Source organism: Lepisosteus platostomus, chromosome 5, assembly GCF_059453375.1.
Source record: "Lepisosteus platostomus isolate fLepPlt1 chromosome 5, fLepPlt1.hap1, whole genome shotgun sequence".
NCBI lineage: Eukaryota > Metazoa > Chordata > Actinopteri > Semionotiformes > Lepisosteidae > Lepisosteus > Lepisosteus platostomus.
In genome coordinates this window covers 7,427,787-7,449,337 of record NC_142615.1, presented here as the reverse complement: position 1 = coordinate 7,449,337, position 21,551 = coordinate 7,427,787, and the positions used below count along the sequence as shown (strand labels likewise).

General features: G+C 42.5%; 1 protein-coding gene, 1 non-coding gene and 1 pseudogene across 2 annotated transcripts in view; all 3 read left to right on the top strand.

The window, feature by feature from the left end:
* Positions 1-5,721: 5,721 nt before the first annotated feature.
* LOC148662891 (zona pellucida sperm-binding protein 3-like) overlaps positions 5,722-21,551 on the top strand; it is a 36,456-nt gene continuing 20,626 nt past the window's right edge. Inside the window, exons 1-6 of the mRNA XM_088630864.1 lie at positions 5,722-6,201; positions 6,303-6,418; positions 6,491-6,597; positions 6,677-6,851; positions 6,929-7,046; positions 7,245-7,390. Coding sequence (XP_088486990.1) covers positions 5,737-6,201; positions 6,303-6,418; positions 6,491-6,597; positions 6,677-6,851; positions 6,929-7,046; positions 7,245-7,390 — 1,127 coding nt within the window. The 5' untranslated portion in view covers positions 5,722-5,736. The remainder of the gene's footprint in view (positions 6,202-6,302; positions 6,419-6,490; positions 6,598-6,676; positions 6,852-6,928; positions 7,047-7,244; positions 7,391-21,551) is intronic.
* Positions 15,244-15,354, top strand: trnal-caa (transfer RNA leucine (anticodon CAA)). Its single transcript has 2 exons — positions 15,244-15,281; positions 15,309-15,354. It is a non-coding gene; the product is annotated as a tRNA-Leu (tRNA).
* Positions 20,199-20,335, top strand: LOC148662896 (U1 spliceosomal RNA; annotated as a pseudogene).

Here is a 21,551-nt window from a genome sequence, read left to right as displayed (position 1 = left end):
CACTTTTTTTGTTGCTGAAAATTAATCTTGTGCATTTGAATGAATTCCGATATTGTCACCTAATTCTATACATTGTTTCATCAGACTAGAACTTTTATAGGAGCTCAATTGCATTTATGAATTGCATAGTGATAGTATTTCTTTCCGTTTAAATACTTCAGTCAAAAATGTAGAGAAGGGGCTCCTGTTTTCACCATTATAAGAACTGTGATGCACCAGTAATATTTACTCTCACAAAAGTATTGTAATTGTATTGTTCTGTTCTGTAACAATCTTGAGTGACACAAACCTTCTGTTTTACTGCACTACACTTCTCCAGAGGCCAGTTCAGCACACAAGGATCCTCAGTCAAACAAACAATGCAATCGCTTGATAAAAGCCATTCCTCATCCTTTCTCTTAGTATTGGTGCAACTTTTGTATCCAAAGAAGGCGATTTGACAATGAAAGGTGCAATCATCTTAAAGAGAGTCTTCATGAAGGCATGCACAGCTTAAGGCACATGAAGCTGAATCCGTGAGCTGATTGACACAAAACAATGTCACTTCACATTATCCGCAAAGCTGTTTTGCTTGTCTGACCACCTCTTCGTACTTTACAGTGAGCGCATATATTTCAGTTTCTTCTTTTGTATTTTCCTTACTATTTTACTGTCCCTTTCCCCCATGTGGAGATGTATCCACTGCCAAAACTGCTGTCTGATTATTTAAATTATCTGTAAAACTGTTACATGACTTCATCTAATTGTAAATTTATAAGACAGTCTGTGAGACATTTGTGAGAGTAGCTGAATCCCACGGCTGGTGTGGAATCACACACAGACAGGTCTTCTGTGTGATCTGAATCCCACTGCCCAGAGCTACAGACTGGTCAAATGGTCACTATTGTAGACACGACCATCGGACAATCGGCTACAAATAATCAATATACTGATCATATTGTCACTACTGGTGTTTATTACATAAATACTATATATAAATAATAAGATAATTCCACACTCATGTGTGTTATAAAACATTTATAAACATTTTGGGAGGCTGACATACAGTAAAGAAAGTAATACTGAAGGGCTGGAAGTCCTGGAAAGCGTTAATAGAACCTTCTTGCTTTCGACCTGGAACAGAGCCCACAACTGCCAGATCAGTGACCCCTGAGCCCAGTTCACAGAGAGGAGAACCAGGGGCTCTTCTATGTCTCTAAGAGGGCTGGGAGGAAGGATAAAAGGGGGAAATGTGACATGAGTCCAGGCTGTTCTGTCTGATATTGTTCATGTAGCAGCACTGATTGTCTGAATATCTTCTGGTTCTGGATTGTGAGGATAGAGAGCAGTACGGAGTTGAGATCCTGTCTGAGTGTGAGTCTGAGCAATGAATCTGACTGAGAAAAGAATAATGATTTTTTATTCTGCCTGAGAATTTTCCTGAGAATTTTTCCTGATAATTTTTCTTCTTTTCCAAGTGGTGTTACATCCCCTTCAGATACTCTACACAGACTGCCAGAGAGAAGAGGAGAGAGAGATGGACAGATAAGAGCACACACAGCAAGAGACACATACGTCTTGATTTACTTTGAAGCAAGTGTTCATTTCTTTTCAGGAACAAGTTGTTTTTGAACTTCAAGAAATTCATACAACTTCTGAAAGATAAAATACAAATCTTGCTTCTCAGGACAGAAGAAATGCTGCAAAAAAATGCCAGTGATTTGTGAAAAGCAACGGGAATGTGTCCCTCTGCAGCTGTTAAACAAAGGGCTGGTGGGTCAAACGCACTCAGGGACGCGGTTCAGATTGTGATGATGTAAACATAATCTCCGCTAAAAATTGAAGGGATTTGTTCACAAACCCTCTTGAATGTTACAGGAAATCTTCGTGTTTTACTCGTGTGCAACTAAAACAAGTAAACAATTCAGTACCTAAGTCAATGTCCAAGAAAACCATCCTCACGTGTGGAATTTTTCTTTAACTGGCTGTTGGGAGAATTCATTTATACACCCGTTGTATCCTTAGCAAAACTATTTTAAAATTAGAACACAGATTTGTTGGAGAACTTGACAATCCTTGACAATCATTATTAAATGAGCATTATAGAAATGTGCGTTGATATTTTTAATATGTACCTTAATTGTAATATATATATATAATTGCTTTGATATGGATGTTCATTTGAAGGAATTGAGGAAACTATGAAGGATCGCAGAACAACCAAAGATACATTTGGGCATCTGCTATTGGTAAAGATTAACGAATACAGTAAGTGTGAAGCTTGCACATACACGAGAGAAAAAGATCAGTTTAAATTCACTTCATTAGACTGACGGTGTGTATAGCAATGGATGGTTCCGATACATCGACCTCTGGGTTATGGGCCCAGCACGCTTCTGCTGCGCCACTCTGCTGACAGCTGTCGTAGTGTGATTCAACACAACTGCTCTATCTTTGCTTTCTAAAAGTGCGCCCGAGATGAAAAGTTTCAACGGCAAACACAGACGTCACTTTGAGCACTTGGTCTTTTATAGTACGAATCATCACACGCTGCTCTACATGGGCGTGTCTTCAAGATCGTTGAGAACCAAACCTTCTGCTTTCCGAGGCAACTGATTCTTTCCTTGTTAATTCACAAATCTTCAATGGGAATCAGTGAAACGAAAACCAAACACATGTACACACTCGCGTCCTAGCCTGAAAGAAAAATGATGGAAGCATTTGAGAAATAACAAGAGTAGTCTGAACAGCTCCAGTCTATCAACTGCTCTACAAAGTGATCGCTACTTCCACACCCAGTTTATAACGCTGAAAATGATTCAGGAAGCACAGCAAAGTTCTAAAAGCAGTGGTTGAAAAGCGTCTAGATACATAAAATGACAGTTTCTCAAAAGTAAAATCTTAAGCTTTTAAATATTGTCATCCATATATTTTCGTTTTTCTCTTTTTTACATAACACGCTTTCGAGAAATAGACTGTCTTGTAATGAAGGCTGCATTAGAAAATGTGTGTCTAAATTAAAATCGGGTTTATGACTTCTGCGTTTTTCAGCTTTCTTAGCGCTTGGGTCTCGATTCAGATATTGCAATGAAAGCAACAGAGGAGTAAGTTTTCCTTTTCTAAATCAAAGGTGATCTGCTCACAAGGAAGTATAAAAACTTCAGCGTTTACTTTTTGAAGACCGCAAATTGTCGAAACACTATTGCTTCATAAGCTAATAAGTAAGGTTTCTGAGCACGCATTGTATTACTAATGCTGTTATTAATAAAAAAAAAAAGCTTAAATTCACATAATGGAATTTGGACGGCTCAAAGTAGTCTATTCTTTGTACAACTTTACTTGCCTGCTGAGTAGAGTTTAAAGCAACGGCAGCAGAAGTAGCAGTAATAGCAACAACGTGGTTAGAGTGTCATAATACACTCTATGAAATTATTGCGGCTTCAGATCGTTTTGTTCTGTTGAAGCTGCCTACAGGCTCTGAATTGCTGACATTGGCTGTGATCTTTTTTCAGGTTTCATGAAATTCTTCACATATTTGAAATATTTAATTCGGGTTCGCCTAATACACGGTGCAAACCGTACCTGTAGCAGAATGCTGTGGCACATGAAGCCGTTTTGTTTATCGGTTGTAAGGATTTAGGAGCGTACTACAAATCGAGCAAGCGAAAAGAAAGTTAAACAGGAGTCACTTTTTGGATTGCTAATTCATTGTGCTCTGCTCGTCTAGGTTCAAATCCTATCCTTGTCATGGTTAAGGCCTGAGACGTGTGTGTTTTTTCTAAACGGTGTTTGCATTTGTTTCCTCTTTACTCCTGTAAACTCAGGATTTTTTTTCCTTGGTGGCAACAATACGCTTCTGTAAATGGTAGACTCTGCTTTCAAATGAGCTGCACCAGGCATTCGGATACAGAAAAACACAGGGATTTAAAATTCAGGAATATGAATGGCCAATTGCTTACAGCTAGGGTTTTTACGTTTTCTTATTTAGCGATTTGTGTATCAATCTTTTAACAATTCATTAAAATGCTAACAATATGTAAAATCTAAACAACAGCACCGTTAAATGCTGGGGAGACAGGTAGTTTTTTTTTCTCCATCAGATGCCAATCTCTAATGCTGTGTGTGAGAGCTTACGTACCTTTCCTTTTCTCACATTTTCTGACAACTATTCCAAAGGGGCACCCTGTCAGCTCCTAATACTTTTTAAAAGTCTGCCTGCATGTTTGATTATTGTCGTTTTATTTAGAAAAAGTTCAATATTGATCATAACTAAAGAAAATTAGGATCACGAATAAAAAAAGGGCTGAAGATGCGAGTCGCTCTTGAATCAGAGCTGGGCGACACGGGCTTCTGTTCTGATATGATTGTACGAGAAGCAGGAGGAATCTCTTCTCTCCTATGGAGCATGAGCTGAATCAGGAGTGAGACATTTCGTATGCTCGTGCATATGTTAACACATGACCTACATCGTAAAACTAAATTAAAAACTAACATTAAGTTGTCAAAGACATTCATTTATATACAAACAAGAGACAGACATAGTAATGATTCTACATTAACTTGTCCTGCACTGATCAGACTAATTGAAATGTATGAAAGCCCGTTTCCGCCAGGGAGTTACAAAACAACGCGCTATGGTATCGCAGAATTCCGACTAAGTAACTCAGAATTGCGACTTAGTAACTCACAACTCCGACTTTATATCTCACATTTGCAACTTCGAAATAGCCCATATTTCATTGTCTGTCCTTTTGTTATTGTAACGGTTCTAGCTAGCAAGACCTGGGTTTGAGCCAATACAGTGAGGCACGAAGTAGGGTGGGAGCGGCGAGGGCACAAGCCCTAGAACCCGAATTCGTTAAAATAACAAAAGGTCAGACAATGAAATATGGGCTTTTCGAAGTCGCAAATGTGAGAGATAAAGTCAAAATTCTGAGTTTTTAGGTCGCAATTCTATGATTCTAAGTCACAATTCTGAGATACCATAGTGCGTTTTTTTTACTCCCTGGCGGAAACGGGCTTCCATAGGTTCTCGGTGCTGCGAAGCAAAAGCAATCTCTGGAAAATCAGACAAATTGTTATCAGATCATGTCAAAAGCTGATCAGTATTTCTTTACTGGGAAGCAAAGAAATGCTTGTATTACACATTTTAATATGACATGCAATTACACATGAAAAATAGTAAAATTATTTTCATTGCGGTACGTGTTGATAGAACAGCCCCCTCGATAAAAGAAAGTGTGGACGGACGTGTCGCATGTTCCGTACTCTGTCTGACAGCGAGTTTAACACACTTTCCTCGGAAATTAGAAACTAATTGAACAATAAATTAATCTGAGCAAATTTTACACGTGTGGGTGATTTAATTCTGTCGAAATTGCGTGGAACTCCTCCGCTGAGGTCAGATACACACGGGAAAGTGTTCAGGCGGCTTCACGGAGTCCCGCCTCAGACTGAAATCAGGTTCTAATTAGACGCTGAGAACAATCCGGATCTCTGTATGTAATGGATTGTGTTGATTGTGTGACCAGGTGTGCGGTAACAGGTCCTGCCAGTATAAAAACCTAGTCACCGCGTTCACACTTTATGCTTTCTTGCTTCAACACAGTTTTGTGGTTTACTTATTTTACTCCTGTAGCAATTGAGCGGGACGTTAATTTGGCGATGCGCTCGTTTCTCTTTATGCTGTGCCTGTGCACAGGGGCCGGGCTCCCCGCACTGGTTTCCGCCGGGCCGGCTGGCTGGGACTCTCGGGAAATGGCGCTCCAGGCCGACCTCCCGGCTCCTGAAGACGCAGCCCAGTTGGAGGACTTGAACCTGGCAGATGCGCCCTCCGCAGACCTGTCTGCAAACGAGAACGACTCGCAGTCCTTGGCTCCCGACTTTCGCCGCCTTCCCGTGTCCAGAGACGCGTACTCGCCCTACTTCGACAAGGAGAAGATGAAGCCCGAAGCCGGCAGCCGCCCCTTACCCGCCTACATCAAGAGCGTCCTGTTTCCTCCCCAGCGAGGGCGGCAGCCGGCTCGCCCGGCCATCGGGGGCACTCGAGGAGTGGCTGTGTGGTGTGACTCCAGCAGGATGTATGTGAGGGTCAGTCGGCTCCTGTTCGGCTTCAGCTGTCGGCCATCGGAGGTGACCTTGGGCAACTGCAGCGTCAGCCGAACCACACGCAGTTACTTCTACTTCATCTACGGGCTTCACGAGTGCGGCACCGAGCGATCGGTAAGCAGGTCTTCATCTACATGCAGTGTATCGATGTGAGCTGTAGGGCCAGTGTCGGGGTTGCCTTTCCTGGGAATATCCCTTCCTCTGTGACCCTGCAGGTTGTCCAGGGCCGCCTGGTGTACTCCAACACTCTCCGCTATGCCCCGCCCTCCTCCAGTGCACCTGTGCATCGCTTCATTCCCTTCTCTGTGCCGGTCAAGTGCTCCTACAACAGGTAGGCAGGGCTCTGCTGCTGAGAAGCCGCTAGGAAAGTGTCCAGATGCCCCTCATCCCCTCTGTCCTGCAGGTTCCACTACTCCTACAAGGTTGGCTTTGTCCCCACGTGGGCCAGGAGAAGGACCTTCTTCAAGGACCTGAAGAACAAACACAGCTTTGTGCTGCTCACCACCAACTGTAAGCTCCTTGAGTGAGTGGCTCCTCCTGCCTGCAGGGGGTGCTGTGTGCAGGTGTAATGCTGCCTCTCTCTCTCCAGCCCGCTGGGTCCGGCTCTCTCCTAAGGATGAGTACTTCCTGGGTCAGCCCATGTACTTCCAGGCCACTGCCTACTTTGCCACAGCAGAGCAGAGGCTGTACATCCACTCGTGTTACGTAACGGAGAAACCAGACCAGCACTCCCAGCCCCGTTTCCCTGTGATCGACAACTTGGGGTACGGCCCCTTCTGGGAGGAGAGGTGGGCAGGAGCCCCGAGAGCCTGCAGGGGTTCATCCTTGTCCTTGTCCCCAGGTGCATGGTGGACAGCAAGGCAGATGGCTGCCTGTCCAGGTTTGTCCCCTCCAAGCAGAAGGATGTGCTCCGCTTCACAATTGATGCCTTCCTCTTCCAGAAGAAGCTGTCCAGGAAGGTACTGCACTCAAAGGCTGCTCAGCCTTCTTGCTCTACTGATCCATGGTCTGCTTTCACATCCATGATCTAGATGTGAACCAGACTGTGGCAGCTGTAGTGCCTAGAGCTGCCAGCTTGCCTTCACTGATGGCAGAAGGTCCTTCTCTGTCCCTCTATTGGCCTTGATCCCTTAATGCTGTGACTTTCCCTCTTGCAGCATGAAGTGACTGAGCTGTACATGCACTGTGTCATGGCTGTGGCTCCTGCTAAAGCAACACCAGGGACCAAGTCCTGCACCTACAACAGGGAGGCGAAGAGGTACTTCTGCGAGGAGCCTGCTGAGGGTGCTCTGGGACATGCCAGGTGGAGGCCTCACCTGTCCTCCTCTCCTCCAGGTGGGAGGAGCTGTATGGTGACCATGAGGTCTGTGCCTGCTGTGAGTCCAGGTGTGCTGGCAGTTGGAATGAAGGTGGGTCTGGTTCTCTATCCCTTGTGGATGCATCTCTGCCCAAGAGACAACCATGCTTGGACAACTGAGGAATGATCCCATGCTGGACAAAGGGACTGTGTAGATGAGTAGACTGTGGGTCTCTGGGTATAGCGGATCCCTCACTCCTGGGTGCTGCTTGTCCACAGGTACCAGGAGCCTGGTGACCAGTAGTCGGGTGGCTGTGGCACCAGTAGAAGCTCCTCTGGATGTGGGAGCTGACTGGACTGAGGATGAGGAGGGAGACCCTCAGAGCTCCAGTGAAGATGCAGAGAGCACCAGTGAGGATGTGGAGGGAACAGAGGACTTTGGAGATGTTGGCCAGTGGACAGGTAGGGTCTGGCAGGAGGAGCTCCTGTAGGGGTGGTGTCCTGCAGTTCAGCTGGATTGTTCTCCTTCTTTCTCCCCAGGTGCCTGAATGAAGGCTCCAGCCTGGCCCTTGTGACTCTCCTGCCTCCACTTGCCTTGTAATGGCAACATTTCAATAAAGCTATGAAAGACCCTTCTGCCTGCCCTTGTTTCTTTATGGTTTATAGGTTTGAATGGGGTGGAGGAATTCAAGGGAAGTGAGACCCATTAATCAATGGAAGTATTTGTGGGGGTTCCCCTTTCAAGAATGCTTCCCGTATTGCTGCCAATGAGGACTGAAAATGGCTGGAGTAATAAAGCGTTGTAGTGGGGGAAGATGGCCGCACTATTCCTTGGGCAGGGCAGTGTGACTTTTTTTACTGTGAGAGAGACGGAGGTGTTCAATATACTGGAAATCCTCCTGTTTCCGAGATGGGTAGTGCTTATGGAGTGTGAGTTGCTACTGTAGTGCCCAGTAAGAGTGAGATCTGGTGTCCTATTCTAGGCTGCAGAAACTGACTAAAAGAAACACAAGGAAGGAATTGTCAACAGGGGCTTGGTGTAAAGTAGGCCTTCCCATCCTTAGCAGAGGAACAATTCTGGTGCACAAACATCAGTGAATAATTGTGCAGTTAGAATCTCTGAGATCTTGTCTTATGGGTGTTGGTTTCACAGTAGTGGTATTGGACAGTCATGGGGAAGTATTAGGAGTGAGACTGGAGATCCCAGTACTTGACTGGGAAGGCGGGTGTTCACAACCACCTCTGCCAGCAGCACAGACTGTGTAGATTGAGACTGAACGCTTACTACACAAAGCCTCTCCCCTGTTTCAGTGTCCCATGTCATGAATTTCAAGTGAATCCTAGTCTCCCATTGCGACTACCTATAATTTGCACAAATCCTGCTGGCCCACTAACACTGTCAATTCTTAGCCCTACTGCAGTGCCCTATTAAAGCTTCAAGGATTTAGGATAAACTATTTTATATAATGGTTCTGAAGGTGGCTTCTCAAAGCACTTGACAGAATTACAATAAGAATACACAGGATAAAACAATACCAATAGACAGAGGAGACCATGGATGGTGGTACTAAGGAAAGTAGAAGCAGAGGGCTAAAGAATGGAACCAGTTCAGTAAAGGCTCTTCTACAGAACAAGGTGTTGAGTCTGAATTTGAAGGAGTTTAGGGAAGGTGACTCTGGTATCCTTGGGCAGAGAGTTCCAGAGCCTGGGGGCATAACAGGAGAAGGCCCTGTCACCCATACAGTGTAGACGGGCTTGGGGGACAGTTAGGAGACCAGAATTAGAGTGAAGGTTATGAAGTGGGGAGTAGGGTGATAATAGATTAAACTGCAACTGAAATGTAAAGGCACGTTCTACAGTTTATGCAAGAAAGGGTAATGTTAGGCTTTTATGGGACGGGGGTAATGGCAGCACTTTTGAGGACTGTTGGTACAACAGCAGTGCTCAAGGATTCATTTCTAATATTGAGGACAATGGGTTATATACCCATCGTTATTACCAAAGGCTCAGAGACGTTTTGCTATATAAAAAGACTCCTTTCCACCACTAATTTATTCAGGTTTGGTTCATTTGGGTTTTATCGGTTAAACATTAAATATTGTATGTCAGTTTGTTGATGCCTGTGTATCACAGTGATCTGCACACACACCTTTGACTGAATATGGGCTGCCAAACCTCTCCAGCAAACTTATGTATCACGGTAGGTACACAAGAAGTTTATTTGTAATAACAGGGTTGTTGGTGCCAGTAGTCAGATTGGGTCAATTGCAAGGTAAGAACAGCATCGCATTAACTGGAGATGATCCAGAGATTAGCATGCAGCTCTGTACGCCAGATTAATACCGATTTGCAACTCGCTCGTCTGCTGACTTTAGTCCCCTGCTCAGTAATCACAATGTTCCCAATTGCAATGAGCCCAAGGAAACAGCTGCTGCTCTCTAGAGGACACTACAGGACAGGACTAAGTACAATTTCTGCAATAGACTAAGCAGTTTAGTGCCAAACTAATGGAACACTGAATCCTATGGGACAGTTCCGAATGTAGTAGCATCTTAATACTGAAATAATATCGTAAACACCTCGTGATCTTAAGAATCTGTCGCTGTTAAAAAGTATTATAATAATAAGCTAAAATTGTACTGCAGCCACAACACAGTGGACTTGCAGCTCCTGTCCTGATCATACAGAAAGATGTCATCACTATAACACCTGTTAACAAACATAGCGCCTGCAGTCTGTGAAAGAGAGCTCTGAGGTAAATATTCCTTGCAGGGAAGTGAACTGAAAAACAGGCAAATACATCACTCAGATGAGGAGCAACGACTGTCGCTAAAGAAAGTGAGCGAGGGTACACCTACTGTATAGTAGTTCATCCACAGTAATTCAAACATAAATTTGTGACGCACCAGAGTACCACAAAGCTAGAAGCGTGCCTTCAACTGGAGTATTGTAGCACAACTATTTATAAGTAATATTAACTTATTCCAGGCGTTCATCTGGTTTAAGAATACGAATCGATGCCTTAAAAATAGACCTTTAACAGTCCTTTGATGTAGAATTAAGAAAATGGGGAATTATCTGATCCCGTTCTCAATCCAGTAGTTTATGGACAGGCGCTCTCAGCGGACTGTGCGCAGGAGTGATGGGTGGTGTGGAATTCTATGGGCTCAGTGGGACTCCGGGAGTCAACTCAGGGCTCTGCTGTAGATTCCTGTAGAACCGGTGTGAAATGATAATGTATCGTTGGCTGGTATTATTAATGTAACGTTTACTGGTACGTTTCGGCCAAAACATATTTTCTTTCTTCTTTTTTTCAGCATGGAATAAACCTATTACTTGTTCCTTTGCAGCCTACGCATGCTGACGCAGCTACCCACCTGAACTACAAATTGTATGTTGGCCGTTCCGTTACACTATATTGATGAATCGTACAAGATCATAGGATCTATAAGCCTGAAGACTTGTCTTGTACAGTGCCCTGATAAAAATCAAATTAATTACACTAATTTTTATGGAATCCCATTTCCGGTAGTGAGGCTTCCATAGTACACGGATGGAATAGTGGATGGTGGGCTTTTAAATTCTTTTTTTATTTAAACACCAGAAATACAAAAACGAAGAAAGAATATGAAATAAGATACAGAAATAGACACTTCACATCCAGAAGAATTCACAATTATAAAAGCTGAAACTTATACTTTTTAAATATTTCCATTGTATGTCATTTTTTACTTAAAAAAGAAACTCTTCTTTAGCTCAGCTGGCAAGGCCTGGGTTCGAGCCAATGCAGTGAGGCACGAACTAGGGTGGGAGCGGCGAGGGCACAAGCCCTGGAACCCGAATCCGTTACAATAACAAAAGGACAGACAATGAAATATGGGTTATTTCGAAGTCCCAAATGTGAGATAGTCGTAATTACGAGATATCAAGTCGGAATTCTGAGTTTTTAAGTCGCAATTCTCAGTTACTAAGTCGGAATTCTGAGATACCATAGCGCGTTTTTATTTTTACTCCCTGGCGGAAACGGGCTTCCATAGAAATGGTCAGATTCAGAGCCATTGCAGTTCGTGCTAATTAGAACAACGCCAGAACTGAACCCTCAGCACCGTACTGACTACTGAGCACAAGATCAGCTGCTCGCCAGCTTTGTTTCGCACAGTTTTGCATTGCTATTGAGCTCAGAGCAGGAGCTGATCTTCAGACAGTCAGATGCGTTATACATTACGTCACTGGCCCTAATCTTACGGTGCTCAACTGCACCATAGTGACCTCAGCGCCACTACTAGTAATGCATCGCCCCCGGCCAAAATTGCTTAGTAAAAAAAAACGTTTTCTATACTGTCTGTTTAAAAATATTATATCTTTAAAAATGACAAAGGGTTTGTGTGTCGCGCTAAAGTTTCGATTCATTTCGAATGCAAAGAAAAAACATTTTCTTCCAAGAAATCATAAATTTGTCTCATCCTCCATACTATAATTCTCTCTTGTAGTAGTAAAGCATTTTGAGTCAAACCGAACAATATATTAAAGGAACAAGTAATAGGTTTATTCCATGCTGAAAAGAGAAGAGAGAAAACACAACGTTTCAGCTGTGAAACCTTCTTCAGGTTTGTTTTCTCTCTTCTCTTTTCAGCATGGAATAAACCTACAATATTACTTGTTCCTTTGCAGATACGCATGCTGACGTAGCTACCCACCTGAATATATTAAATGTTTCATCTATATGATTAACATAATGTTTTCCTGAATAACTACAGTAAATGACAAAGCCTTAGAGCCACAGAGAAAAACAAATTGCATTTAAAGTAATTTTAAAGGCTCGAGATAACATTGCACTATAAACGCAAATGTCTGTCTTCTTTGTGGCGCTTAGTTTTTGTTGCTTTAGCAAATTTCATGCAGTTTATTTCTGACACAAGACATAACAAGCTTGTGTATTTATGACAAAAAAGCAGGGCAACAATTTATATCGGCCTTGAAATTGAAATTGTTAAAAAGTGAGTTAAATGCAGATATAGTAAATATATTTTCTCATATAATGGTGTGTTTTTTTGTCTAAAAATCCTTCATGAATGGTTTAACAGACACTTTGCATAATAAAAAAAATATATATTTACGAATTTTAACTTTTTATACAGTAAAGTTTTGTTGTGAACATGAGCCCTGTTTATCGATATAACCAACACAGTTCTGGATTTTATTCTGCCTTCCTATGGACATTGGAATTTTCTTTCACACAACAGCTCGCATGTATGGTAGCTTATTAGCGCCAGGGAGAAAAAGAATATTGTTGGCTTTTAAATGAGAAACCATTTGCGTTTATACAAAATCACAATGCGTTGTCCCAGACATTGGGACATCCTCTGTTTAAACACCTGTCGTTTTCTCTAATATTGGCTCCTGTGCTTCGGTCCATTTGAGAGAGAAGACACTGAAAAAGTCTTGTGAAAGTGGATTTTGCACCTGCGCCAGTGCTGTAGTGGTATCATACAGACACCCATACAAATCCATCACACGTTGGAAGCTCTGGAAGGCAACGTAAAATATTGCTCTGTCCGTTGGTGGATTAGGTATGCATGCTACATTTCAACATAAAATGCAATGTAAAAAGATCAAATTTGTTTCAAAGTCGATTAATGTAAAAACCGATAAAGCTCATGTTTTTTATCTAGTTTTATCTATATCTATATCTATATCTAGTTTTTCAAAGGTCTTAAAAAAATGTTTATCGCAATTGTGAAAGTTAGAGAAGGTGTACCAGCGCGTGCCTTTATATCGCCAGCTTCAGTCTCGCCTGTAGCTGCGAGAAGGTTAAAAGCGTACAAGTGATCTGTCTTTCGTTAAAATAATTGCTGGAGCAGCAGGACGTAGAGTACCATCCAGCAGCTGTAGATGGTGCTCGGGTAAGCGCTAATTCTGTTTTCAGCACAGGGAGCAAGAATGAGCTCAGTCCGGCTCCCAGCAGAATCCATTCTGGTTTGGTTGCTGTCAGACTGTGCATCTGAGGCTTTTTGGATCGCAACGTGAAAAAAAAAGAACAAAAAACAATTGCTCACATCGTGTTACTTCCACCAGAGGAAGGGAAGATATCACTTTAAAAAAATCAGAACTGAATATTTGGATCCGGGGCCTCATACTTATCAAATTATTAAAATAATAATTATTTAACTATCAGATTGTGTTTCTGCAACATTTCGTGCACAGTATGCCGTATTCAACAATAAAACAACAGTCACAACGAGGCCTTTACACCCAGTCTGGGGTATTTTCCCCTTTTATATTTTTGCCACTTTATATCGAACCTGTTATACTCCCAGAAGTGCGCAGTAGCTTCTACTTAATAAAATATACAATTCACCGCTGGTATAAACAGATGTGTGCCATGTCTGCTTTTGTAAGCATTTGTTTCAAAAATAAGTTCACAATATGTTAAAAACACAAAAAGCACAAACTTAATAATACAACGATACAAAATCAAAACCAAATCATAAAGCCAATTAAGTACCTATCCTTTGAAAACAGAGAACACCTTTATATCTACAATAAAAAAGTGACATTTGTATCTACTTTTGAATTACTGTACAAAGCAGACAGAGTATTCCCTGAATTCAAAGATCAGATCTTGGCCAAAACAAGACAATCAGACATGAGCTGAATTCGGAACAAGAGCCTCTGCTTCGTCGTTTATTGAGCTTTTGATCTAAGTCTGAGTGAAAAAAGATCAGCTATTTTAACAAAATACACAAAGGGCACCTTCCTTCAAGCCGGAGTCAAACTGGTGACCTAAGGATTCCCTCTTGTTTCAACTACAGTCCTCCACTCTACCAACTGAGTTATCAACAGATGTCAGGAGCTGCTCTCTGGCACATACTGCCCAATGTAGTGAAATGTTCCGGATGATTTAAATCCCAGATTGACATCGTTTCCAACTCGTTTCCTTAGTCTTGTTTACCTTGAATTTAAGCCACAAACCAGGATTCTACTGTATAAACTTCCGGAGATATTACAAAATGTTTGATGGAGCATCAATCATTCCAGGCGGAAATTGACTCCTTTTTCTTTCTCGAGGGATCATATTAAACATTTAATTTGGATCGAGAAGAGGATCACCATGAGACACAAAACAAACAGTTTCATTCTGTCTTTATTAGAATCTGTATCACAGCTAATGCATGTAAAGCCTTTAGTATGCGAGAGTGAGAGTTCAGTTATGCCAGGGAGTGTGAGAAAAGAGAACTGAAATTTAGTAAATTAATATTTAAATAGAGTGTAAATCTTCAAAGTGTCACTGCAAAATTATTACAGGGGTCTACCAGCTGCCGGACGTACTTGTTTTGGGACTATTTCCAATAAGTACCGCATTAGTAGTTGTGTGTCCTTACTGGTATCTTTTAAACATTCAGTTATATACAAACGGGACAGAGACACAGTAATAATCCGATTTTAACGTGTCCTGCATTTTAACTTACTGAACAGATAAATTGAAATGTTCTGATTCAGAGCCCCTGCAGTTCGTGCTAATTAGAACCACAACAATACTCCTGAGTCCTGACCACCACACTGAGCAAAGGTTCAACTCAACTCTGACTTTGTTCAGCACAACGTGTTGTTGCAGTTGAGCTCAGAGCTGGAGATGATCTCCATATTCTACCACACTAACTAGTCCTAAACGTAGTACACACTTTTTTAAAACAATTTAAAATATTACACAAAGGCTGTAAAGCACACTCTAAATCGATCCGAATATTTGATTTCCGTGATCCGTTTAGGCAACATTAGGCAACGTGGTGTTTCTCCAGCAAAACATTTCTCAGTTTTGTGAACTACTGGTGCTTTTAACACCCCAACTTACATACCTCGTCAGGATGGCCGAGTGGTCTAAGGCGCCAGACTCAAGGACTCCTGTCTTTCCATTGCTTGGGTGTTCTGGTCTCTGAATAGAGGCGTGGGTTCAAATCCCACTCCTGACAGCTTTTCCCTCTCTTGCATTTTTCCTGTCTTGTGCTCGCTGACAACGACAGAAAGAAGAAAACGGAGAAACCGGCTTGCGGGCACATGATGGGCAGGGAAATGCTTCGTGAACACTTCAATGTGATTAGCAGAAAGTCAAATAGGCTTCGATTTCTCCCTTAGGAACTGTTTGGGGTGCCTGTAATCGAGTAAAGATTTACGGTCAAGGTATGCATTCAAAGGTGAAAGACCGAAATATAAATCCAGAAGAAGATGTATTAAAACATATTGTTTTCCCTGCGGTTTCCCCTGTATTTCATTAAATGTGGCATTGTGAAATCAGCCTGTAGCCCTACGGAATGCAGCCACTCTCCCGGTGACAGCGGCAGGAGCCGAGAGGATTAAATCAGAGCTCGAACAGAGAGTTTAAAATATATGGGCAACTAGAACATAGATCATAGAACATTTTTATTAAACTTTCCTTTGTGCTCGGCCTTACTGAAGTATTTTAGCTGCATTTTAGCTTCTATTTATATACTTTACAGTAGATAGTGTTTAGTAAGAGAAGAGAGATACAAGCGCTAAACCCCCACAATAACCAAACCTTAACTAAAGCAGGAAGATCAGTTTCTGCTCAAGACAGCCGTTTTCTGAACTGTAAATCTCCAACACTGGCTGGAGACGCTGTGTGTCCGGACTCAGAGGTTGTATAAGAAAAGACTCTGAGAGCTGCAGGTGCGGCTCATTGCTCTGCGCTCCCCGTGCGGAATGCGCGTGTCCTCCCTCCTTCATTACCTTCATACACTCCTCTCAAACCACAGCAAACTCCTGAAATATTTTGGTGAACAGATACTGGGTCTTTCTTTCCGAGATATCATAGGCAGAAACAATAAACACTGTGAAAACAGGAAGGTATTCTGATCGTATAGAGAAATGCGCAAAAATACATTTCCTAAAATCCAATAAAATCTAGTTACATTCTGATGCTATTCTGATGTATCTGAATAGTTTTGGCACAGTTGTTACAGCAAAGAGACAAATAAACTTTTTTTTTAATTTCATTCAAACTGTAGTTTTGAAAATGTTTTTTCAGTTCTCTAAATAATACAAACACAAACACCCGTTGTAAGCGTCTGACCATTGATATTCTTGAATTATAAGCCCGTACACACGCTGGCAGGCAGTTCAGCGAATATGATGCCCCTGCAGGGGCCGAATATTAGACAGACGTATACATACAGTCATCGTGTGGAGTTTATTCCTCCTCTACCGCAGTCTTTGCCTCTTGTCACATTTGCGCTTAATTGTCGATTTTTTGTATAGAACACCGAATATCTTGAGGAAGCCTGTCAAGCGAAGACTGATGGATTATTGAGGTGCAAACACTGGTTCAAAATCAACACCCTCTGCTATTGCCGTTGTTTCTTTGATAGTTTCTTCAAATTCCTCATCTGACCTTCAATATCGAGGGATATTGAGCATAATACCATACAAATTGTAACTTTCTTTTGATTGCCAGTTTTATTAAAATGCCATCCCCTTTTACAGTTATTTTAGATGTTTGGCAAGGCGTAATATCCCCCCTCTCACCCTCAGCTAAAATATTTTAAAAGTACAACAACATTACATTATATTGAACAGCACTTCGGTTAACATTTATATTCAAATTAAGGTAAATATACGAAAATAGTTAAATAGTAAAATAGAACTCCGGCGATCTGTTGTTTTTGCTTGTCAAGTTCTCGAACAATTTTGCATTGTTTTTTAAATTACTTTAGCTGAAGATGCAACGGGAGTAGAAGTGAATTTTCCAGCCACCCATTGGAACATAAATGAACATGGGTGAATACTATCTGCTTGGAAGTTGCCGATGTCGGTAATTATTGGAAATTCCCGGTAATGTTGACTCTTTTCTCAATTGTTTACTACTGCAAATATCAAAATAGTTCAGGTTTTGTGGAAAAATAAAATTTTTGCGGTGATGATGTTTACTACAGGAAGAAGTGCGTCCCTGGGTGGGTTCAAAACACCCACCTTTGGGTTAATAGCCGAACACGCAAACTGATTGCACCACAGAAATGCTTGCACCTTGCTTTTTTTTTCATTTACATGCTTTTGGTGAACAAAAAATTCGCTCACATTTCATCTTTCGTAAGCTATATGGTTAAAAAAAAAGCAAGATGGGTTCCGCAAAGGAAATAAATACACGCATTAAACCAAATCAAGACCTCTGTGAGTGTCCCAAATTACATGTTCTGTAAAACAAGACAGGAAGAAAGGTACCACTGGAATTCGGATCCAGTATCTCCTCTTTATTAAACATGTGTTTTACTCAACTTTGTCATGGCGCTGGCAGAGCGCTCTTCTTTTATAGCAGCTTGGACACACCGCAATGAGACATCTGCGTTCGGTGTGCGTTGAGCCTACTCATCAAGCAAGTTGCCTCCTTTAATGCACTAGCAGCCCCGATGGTAAGAGACAGGATGAGAAATGGCTTTTATCTGTCACTTTTCATGTCCAAGGAGATCAATGTGCTTTCCGTGTACAACAGGGTGTCCTCTACACCCGCCACTGAAGCATAGCACAGGCTTGGTGACTTGACATCTCCCAAGGAAAATAGTGAAATTACAGGTGGAAGAGGAAAATGACCCTCAAGAATGCAGAAAGATGGTCATCTTAATGGCACCAAATCATGTCTGAAGGGAGTGGGTTTCTAGGTGAGGTGGCTGAGTGGTTAAGGTGATTGACTACTAATATATTGTGCTCTGCATGTGTGGGTTTGAATCCCATCCTCATCAGTGACAATTTCTTTTTCTTTAACGTAACCTTACATTTGCCCATAAAGTTCATATATTTTTCTGTAGCCGCAAATCCCCAATATTTCTGCTGTCTCCCGAGAAACACAAGCGTGGAGTCAAATCATATTAAATAACACAACACATCTATTACTTTAACACCCAGATGTGACAGAACACATGTAAGACTTACACACAATGTGTGTATTTTTTTAAAAACAAGTTGTGCCAAAAACTAAATGAACACCTCCATTAAACTTAATGCAGAAGCATGTTGTCTATAATGATAAATGGTGCAAAAAGACAGGAATAAAAGTACCACTGGGATTTGATCCTAGGATGTCTTGTTTACTAAGCAAACACTTTTACCAAGTGAGCCACAGCAAAGCACTACCTTTTTTTAATTGGTTGTGTTTTCATTTCATTTTTCGCTTTTGTACTAGAGTAGTAATGTTTCTAGATGTGCACGAACGTGGTATAGTAGGCTGACAGCAGGAACACGTGGCCCACAAGCAGTGACGGTATTAGAGGTGCCTGCAGTATGTTGGTTTGTGAGAAGCGATAAAGTAACTTGCCGAGGAAGCAGGTGTGCCTGATTTAATAGAGGCCATCGAGCAGAAAAAGTAACAGAAGAACCAACATAAATTCAACAGCGATCTTCTGCAGCTGAAAACACAGGCGAGACTTCTCCAGGAAACTCACAACCTGGGCATGACTTCACTGCACACTGCTGTTAGAATGATTGGTGCAGTGGTGCACTGGAGCTGTGCAAGTATTTCTCTCGACACTGACTGACACTGCAGAAACACAGGGTTTGGGCTGTGGATCCATTTCCTCGTGGAAGAAAGAGACAGTAAAATAACAAGGAAAATACAAGAGAAGAAACTGAAAGAATTGTGCCCCCTGCAAAGTAGGAAGGACAGAGGTGGCCGGATACTTAAAACAGCTCAGCAGATAATTTGTAACGACATTCTTCGGTGACAATCAGCAGATGGATTCAGGTTCTGTTGCGCAGTTTGAACGTTTGTTCTCCAAAATCTGGTTCGTTATATGAAATGAACTGATATTAGATAGGAATAATCATTGATATAATAATTGATGTCTGGCGAAGGCAAATAACCTTTGTTCATGATTTGGGATGTGACTGGTTACATTTCAACAGTTACAACCCCCTTTATAAAGGGTTTGCACGTTCCCATGTTCTCTCTCTTCACTGCCTTCGTCCCCGCTCTATTTCACTTCAGCCTTTCACTCTTGCTTCCTTCGAATGAGGACGGAGCTGCGGGAGAAAGGGCGCTATAGAGGATCGCTGTTGAGAGCTGCTGCTGTGCTTTGACATCTGAGCTCTGTGGAAAACGATCTCAATACAATTCTGAAAAACGCGACTCCCCGAACGCCAGCCGAACAAGTCTCCACAGCCGAAGCGCTGTGTCTCTTTTCAGCTGGCGATAAACCTTTCCTCGATCCTTTGCGGACTTGTAAAACTGTTCCTGATCAGAATAAAAAACACTCACGCTAATACACAAGCACCACAGAGATGGAGGGTGAGATGGGGCCTCATTTAGGACAGCATACCACCGCTTAATTCTGTCTAATTAACAAGCATTGCCGCTACAACGGCATCTCTCCTGTCAAACTTCCTCCTGACGTGTTTGACAGGATCTGGGCCGTGGTGAACAGTGGGAAAGACGCCCTGTGGAGAGTGAGGAACATGGGGCTGTTCAAAGGCATCGAGGTCCCAGTCAAGGCAGCAGGTAGCCTGGCCCTGTTCATCACCCGAGAGAACTACTACCTCAGAGATCTGTGGAGAGAAAGGAGGGAGGAAGCAGAAAATCTGTGGGAAATAGAGAGCACAGGTCAATATCTCAAGAAACTGTGAAAAACATTATCATTTTTAAGTAAAGAATGTGATTTGCACCAGAAAAAAAGAAATTGTTGCTATGTAACTGGTATTGTGTCAAAAAGTAATGAGATGTGATCAAATATACTGTTTTAAGTATGTATATTAATGTAAAGTTTTCTAATTTGTGATGTCCTGTATTTTTTTTTAAAAGAAAATAAAGTTCTTAAAAATCGAAATCGGTTCACCCAGAGCGAGGCTCGGCCATTGCACTCTGGCTGTGCTGACCCCTGCGAATTCCCCAAATGTGGGAATCTCGACTGCATAATTTCTGGTAGTGGGGGACTGCGTTCGCGCTCTTCCCTGATGTTCTTGGTCCAATATTGGATACGGAAGAGTTAAGATTCGATGCCACTGCTGGTTCCCGGTTTCTTTTAGTTAGAGGTCCGGAGAAGCATTTCAGGCTGGTTACACTACTCCTTCCGGACATTCATTCCCTTTTCAAAGTCAGTCGTTTTGCTGTAGTCTGCATTATTTAGGCTGATTATAGAGGTTAGCCTTTATTTGGTCATGGGGGCCTCGGTACTGTATGCTAATTCTCAAGACAGTTTCACCCGTTTTCTGATTGCTAGGTTCTGTACCAGTGCAGACATGTCAAACAGTGAATGGCTGTACCTCTATTGGTGCTCAATGAATGAAATCAGTAATAAAGGAATATATGTATAGTTATACGAAAAACAAGTGGTTTATCGACTCATCTTCATTTGCAGATTTAGAGGCAGCTTCGATATTCGTTTTACAAACGGGTTTTTTTTTTATATGGGTCACACACATGCCATAGCAACAAAACATCTCTAGAGATAAGGCTACAGATTACCTTTCCATCCTCCAGGTTTTCCTCCCAAAGCCTACGGTACCAACGGTGACCCCTGCTGGATCGTTCGTGTGCAACTCTTTGGAAAGGAGCCTCTTTCCAAATCGCATTGCGTACCTGGATGTTGGCGAATGTGCTCCCTTGTGTTGGCTTGTCCCGCACTGGAGGAGAACAAACAAACTGCTCGGAGGAGCACAAGGCAAGTCTTCACAAGACAAAAACCTCCAGTGCACAGCACTCAAAACATTTCTGGGCTGTCGCGTGTTTATTTCAGCACATAAAGCGCACCAGTCCAACACGTCGGCCGGGCGTGCGGCGCCTCCGCCCTCCTGTGGCCTTTCGGCGTCAGAGCAAGAGGCTCCTTCTCGCTGCCTTTCCGCTGTGTTGCAGAGCCCCGAGAGGGAACCTGGAGCGCACACTTTGTGGGGGGCGGGGGACCGCGTTCGCGCTCTGGTGTGAGTACTAAATCTCACGGCGCCAGCCAGCGGCCAGGAGACAAGTACAATATCGCGGGACAGGGGGGCCTCGTCATTGATTGTTACATATGAGACGGGGATTAGGAGGAGACCCCGACTGATTGGTAAAGGGGAACACTAACACCAGAGTGACACCCCCGGCGTCTCTTTTTGAGAGATGCCCTGGGATTTCTTAATGGCCAAGGAGGGTCGGGACCTCGGTTTTACACCTCCCCCGAAGGACGGCGCCTTC